General features: G+C 37.9%; 1 protein-coding gene across 1 annotated transcript in view; it reads right to left on the bottom strand.

Moving 5' to 3' along the window:
• LOC107717225 (low-density lipoprotein receptor-related protein 1B-like) overlaps positions 1 to 5,653 on the bottom strand; it is a gene marked incomplete at its 3' end in the record, with an annotated part of 268,070 nt that extends 262,417 nt beyond the window's left edge. Inside the window, exon 1 of the mRNA XM_016523907.1 lies at positions 5,251 to 5,653. Within this exon, the coding sequence (XP_016379393.1) occupies positions 5,251 to 5,653 (403 nt within the window). The remainder of the gene's footprint in view (positions 1 to 5,250) is intronic.
• Between the last annotated feature and the right edge of the window lie 302 nt (positions 5,654 to 5,955).

Genomic DNA, 5,955 nt, shown 5'->3' on the forward strand with positions numbered 1-5,955 from the left:
TCCGAAAAATGATCCGATCCGTGGGTCAAAAACCGTAATGTGATCCGAACCATGAGATTTGTGATCCGTTGAACCACTAATGTAAGATAAATAACATAAATAGGGTCAACTTTAATAGAAATGAGCATGTTTTCTAACTTAACCTTTTCTTGATGCCACATTTCATGCAGCACAGTAAATCCGTCATTTCTTCATCTGCACAGCTGTAAAACATTCCTCTGATAATCTGCCGCTTTTTTTTAACAAGGTGTGAGGGAGTGACATTTAATGAGCACAGGCATATCCTCATCCAGATCTGGGTATTTAATTACACTGCGCTGTTCCGTCTACCTGGCCTCGCGCTCCAAACATTAACTCCGACTCGGCGCGCGCCGTGGATGATGAACGGCTCCAGCCATTGTGCCGAAGAGATGTTTGCAATTTCTCTCTCGCGTGATTAATCAATCCCAAACGCGCACAAGCTCGTTCAATTACGCCGCGTGCGTGGGGCCCATATTGATCGTTTTATTTCTGAAATAAGTGGGAAGGACGTAGGCTCGCTGCCAGCTCTTAATTATGAAATATCATTCGCGGTTGCCATAGAGATGTGACACGGTAATGAGGAACGAGTCTTAAGCGCCCAAACTTCTGACAGGAAAAAACGAATTATTTAAACTGACTTTAAAAACGGAGAGCAAGTAATACAAGGATGTAATATAGATTCTTATTGGACATCAAAGCATGTTTGCAATGTTAATAACGCAAAACACAGTTTTTATGTGCAGTATGAACTCCAGCATACGTAAGGATACAAAAGTGTGACTTTAACATATTTAAGAACTGCTGATAGATAAATAAATACACAATACACACGCATATACAGTGTGTGTGTGTGTGTGTGTGTGTGTGTGTTATAGGTATGTTTGTAACCTCTGATTACAATAAACAAACAAACAAACAATGTAACTTTAAATATTTAATAACCTAAAAATAAAATGTGGAAATATATAATGAAATAAATAAATAATATACATATATACACAACACACACACACACACACTGTGTTTGATTATAAACACAAATCACACTGTGTGTGATTATAAGCAAACAATAAATAAATGGATAAAGCTATGATTAAAATATAATAATACATTAATATAAATATTTTTTTCAATTCACTTCATATTAATTAACATTTATTAAATATTGAAGTTAAAGAAATAAATAAATACACACACACGCGCGCGCGCGCACACACACACACACACACACACACACACATAAATACATACATACATAAAACTGTTGGTCTCAGACATTTGGACTCCACTGTATGTTAAGCAGCCTAAATGTGCTGAATTTCATTTAATTCAAAACCATTTTTCTTGAAAAGTTGAGTTTTGGGGAGCCTCTGTATATTGCTAGTTCTGTTGAAAATAATTTCAGGAATTTTCTCTACACTTTTCCTTCCATCTCAAAGCTGTTTTCATGCTAAAAAGTTTTGAAGGTGGAAAAAGTGTGATTTACATAAACTAAGCCTGTGCTTCAAGAGTCGTTTGGAATGTCATCTGCGTTTCTCAGGGTCAATCAAGCTGTCTGCTCGACTGAAAGTCGTCATGAGCTTCACAAATACGCTCTCGCGATAACCTGCAACAGCTTTTAGCGACAAAAACGATGTGGATGATACGACGAGTCCTTGGACGCTCTTTTATCATTACAATCTACATCACAGGGCATTCTGGCTTTGTGAAATGACAAGATCCAGCCTCGCCAGCTGTCTTCATTCTGCAAGTCGTCATTTTAAAGTCTGAAACGTTCTTCTCTTATCGCAGATGTCACCACAAAAACCTCTGGTGGAGGCGCCAAAAGGAAAAAAAATTCAAATGCAATGATTTTGCATCCGTTGTCCTGAGATCTTATCTGTTTCATCAGATATCTGAATTTCTTTTATCTTTGCAAAGTCAGATTTGCAAATGAAACATCATATTTTTTGCCCTTTATTATATAAGTACTTCCTTTGCCTTCCTGTTCGCTTTAATAAGCGTTTGGCTGTAGCTTTTACTTGTGGATTCTGATTGGCTGAGTCTTTGTGAACTCAAGAGACCATCTCGCTTCAGTTTCCAAAACGCTTCTGAATCGTACGGTTTCATAATGGGGCTAGATTAGCATAACAGAGCGGCGCTTCATAGTGTGTACAGTATTTCACTCTCACTGGGACATCCTGAGTGGAATGATTCAGCTGGAATAGAAAACAATTATTTCATTTAATATCACATTCAACTGGCCTTTTTAAAAGAATCGCACAAAGGATCTCAGATGTATTATGAACAGCATTTCTGTTGCTAAGGCTAAGTATTAAAGTGTGATTGAATTAATTCAATGTTAAACTCATTCGATGATGAGATAAAAATTCTTTTGTTGTTGTTGATTTATGATTTTCATATAAAACTGGCAAGAAGAAGAGGTGACAGTTACATCTAGAGAATATTGGGGGTGAAACATGGGCCAGTAAGTAACCACCTAGCAACCATCCAGAATACCTTAGAAACCACATACTGTAGAAACATGCAAAACATCCCAGAACACCTTAACATCCCCATAGCAACATGCTAAAAACAACCAAGTACACCACCCAAAAAACACCGTTACCACACAGAATTTGTTTTTAGAGCACTTAGAATGCACAAAATATTGTCATTAAAACGACTCAGAACACCACCCAAAAAACACCTAAAACATCTTAACCACAGCACCATGCTAAATACAACTTAGACAGTAGCAACTACCTGGCACATGTGCTAAAAACAACCCAGAAGAACTTAGCAACCCCACAGCAACATGCTACACTGCTGAAAACAACAAAGGAACCCATTACAGAAATTGTAATGGTTTCTCCTACAAATACCATTAAAACCATTACAAACCGTCAACTATTAAACTATTAGTTTCCTGTAGTGTTTTGGGACATATCCCATTAGGATTTAATGGTTTTAACAAACCACCAATAGAAGGCGACCAATTACTAGTAGAGACCCACCATAGATATGTATAGGTAGGTGACACATTCAACCACTCCAGACACACAGACACGTCTGCCATCTTGAAATCTGTCATTCCAAATCTGTGATTTCTAGCAACAAAGGAACCCATTACAGAAATTGTAACGGTTTCTCCTACAAATACCATTAAAACCATTACAAACCGTCAACTATTAACCATTTAAAAAATGGTTTCCTGTAGTGTTTTGGGACATATCCCATTAGGATTTAATGGTTTTAACAAACCACCAATAGAAGGCGACCAATTACTAGTAGAGACCCACCATAGATATGTATAGGTAGGTGACACATTCAACCACTCCAGACACACAGACACGTCTGCCATCTTGAAATCTGTCATTCCAAATCTGTGATTTCTAGAATATTGCATCTTTACAATGTCACTAACTCATTGAAGTCCCCCATCTGCCATCTTGGAACGGTCAATATGCCGTCAATCACAATAAAAACCAATGAGTTTCAAGATGCCTCAACATTGCGCAGCCTCTGGTTATAAAAACTACTGAAATTTAAATTTCCTGAAGAAACTGGATAAACTTTTACAGGTAAGAATGTGTTCGTTTGTGTTTTTAGTAACTCAATATTCCAGGTTTTTAAGCTATAGTACCTTTTAAATGTTGTGTAAGCTAATGGCTACGTCTTGTTGTATTGTATTCATGTAGCAAAGTCATCTGCTGAAGTCTATTGCAGATAGGTATTCATAAATGCGTATAACTATGGTTGCAGACATACAGGCAACTTGCTCTCAAGTGTTCATGGACCGGCTTTGACATTCCATTATGGTGGCCCATAGAAACAGCCGCTAATAGGGCATCTAACTATACATATCTATACCATTACAGTTTCCATTAAAACCAATTACAGTTTCCATTAAAGCCAATACAATTCCCATTATAACCAGTAAAACCATTACATAGCAGGGTAAAACCACCCAGAACACATTAGAAACCACAAATCAGCATGCTAAAAAATAAACAGCATACCGTTTTTATCACCAATTAACTACAGTTACAGAACAAGATCAGTCTTTACTTTTAATTTAAATAAAATTCAATCATTAGTGGATGAAAAAACATCATGATAAGCGTCAAATTTAAATGGACAAATTTACTTTTTTTCTGCAAAATACCTCACTTTTTTTATTCAGTGGAAGAAAACAAGTGAGATGTGTTTGGAATAACATTACATCACTTTTTGCTCTTTTCACGCATCCTCACCCTTCTAATCTGTTCATACATTCACTGCAGTATTGTACAGGCTACAGGAGAAACACCAGATAAGAGAGCATTAGGAGACAGAGAGAGTCAGAGAGAGAGAGAGAGAGAGAAGAGAAGAAAGTGCAATTACGTTGCTCCCTCAGTTGTGTAATAGAACATGGCTTTTCATCTATCAATACACGATCAACTTAATTGTTGAGTAAAAATGAGCATGCATTTGATTGTTTACGCCTCTGTCATCATGCACGTGCCAATGCACATTTTGGTATCATAAACAAAAATCTATCATTTCCCTTTAGTGTAGAATGTAGCACCAAATTTTAATAAAAATGAAAGCATTGTCATAAATAAATTACATTTACATAAAACATTTTCTGAAACACACACACACATACATATATATACACACTTTTCCTTTAAATATTTATTTTAAAATAATATTTATTTGATGAATTAAAAATTAAATAAACTAAATAAAATAAAGTAATTTAAATTAATAATAAATATTTTAATCATATTTATAAATAAGTAATATTTATAAATTAAGTATATTGATAAAAAATAAGTTATATACAATCAAAAAGCTGTCATCTATCTATCTAGATAAAAAGAGAGAGAGAATATTTTTTGTACTAATAAAAAATTTATTTTTCTAAAATAGATAAAACGTAACAAAAAGTTATAATTTGTTTTTAGAGCACTTAGAATGCACAACATATTGTCATTAAATTATTTTATTTACACTTGCAAGAGTTAAATAAATAAAGTGTTATTTAACTAATTATTCAATTAAATTGTTTACAATTATTTAAATTACTTGATCAAAAACAATTTTTTTTGTATTATTATTATTGTAGTAATACAAATAATATATATGGCCAAAACTGGGGACTGGGGCCCTCCCTGGGCTCAACGGGGGATCAGGAGCCCTCCCTGGGCTCAACTGGGGATCAGGAGCCCTCCCTGGGCTCAACTCGGGGGCAGGAGCCCTCACTGGGCTGAGCCCACAGTCTCTTTCTCCGCAATCTCCTCTTTTGGTCTGAGGAGAGGGAGATGACCGGTGGGCTTGACAGCGGAGAGGTCAGCGAATTTGAGTGCTGAACGTCCGGCAGGCTTGTGTGAGCCGCAGCCGGCGGGCTTGACTGAGGATAGATGGCACTAATGGATGATGATCTGCTGAGGAACCGAGCCAGGCTGATGTAATCGGGCAGGGTCCACCTGGACCCAGCCAGTGGCATCCGTTTAGCGATCCCCTCATCCAAACCACCCCAGAAACAGTCCACAAGAGCCCACCGGTCGAGGGAAGTCTGCTTAGAGCAGGTGAGAAATTCGTGGATGTACTCCTCCAGCGGACGGCCGTCCTGATAAATTGAACATAATCGTTCAAGGTGATCCATTGAGGTGAATGTTGTAGGTCCGGTCTTCTGTCACGGATCAAGCCAGAGACAACAGGTAAGTGGATAAACAGGTATGGTTTATTGAGTGGATAGGGAAGCAGATCGTAAGGTTCAATGGCAGGTGAGTTTGAAGCACTTGAGACAGTTCGGGAGGCCCTGGCGGAGCAGGGAGCTTGGGGCACCATGGAGGAGCAGGTAGTCCAGGAGGCCATGGCGGAGCAGGGAGCTTGGGGCGCCACGGAGGAGCAGGTAGTCCAGGAAGCCATGGCGGTGCAAGCAGTTCAGGAGGCCATGGCAGAGCA

The sequence above is a fragment of the Sinocyclocheilus rhinocerous genome, unplaced genomic scaffold (assembly GCF_001515625.1).
Source record: "Sinocyclocheilus rhinocerous isolate Xijiao unplaced genomic scaffold, SAMN03320098_v1.1 scaffold4043, whole genome shotgun sequence".
NCBI classification, from domain to species: domain Eukaryota; kingdom Metazoa; phylum Chordata; class Actinopteri; order Cypriniformes; family Cyprinidae; genus Sinocyclocheilus; species Sinocyclocheilus rhinocerous.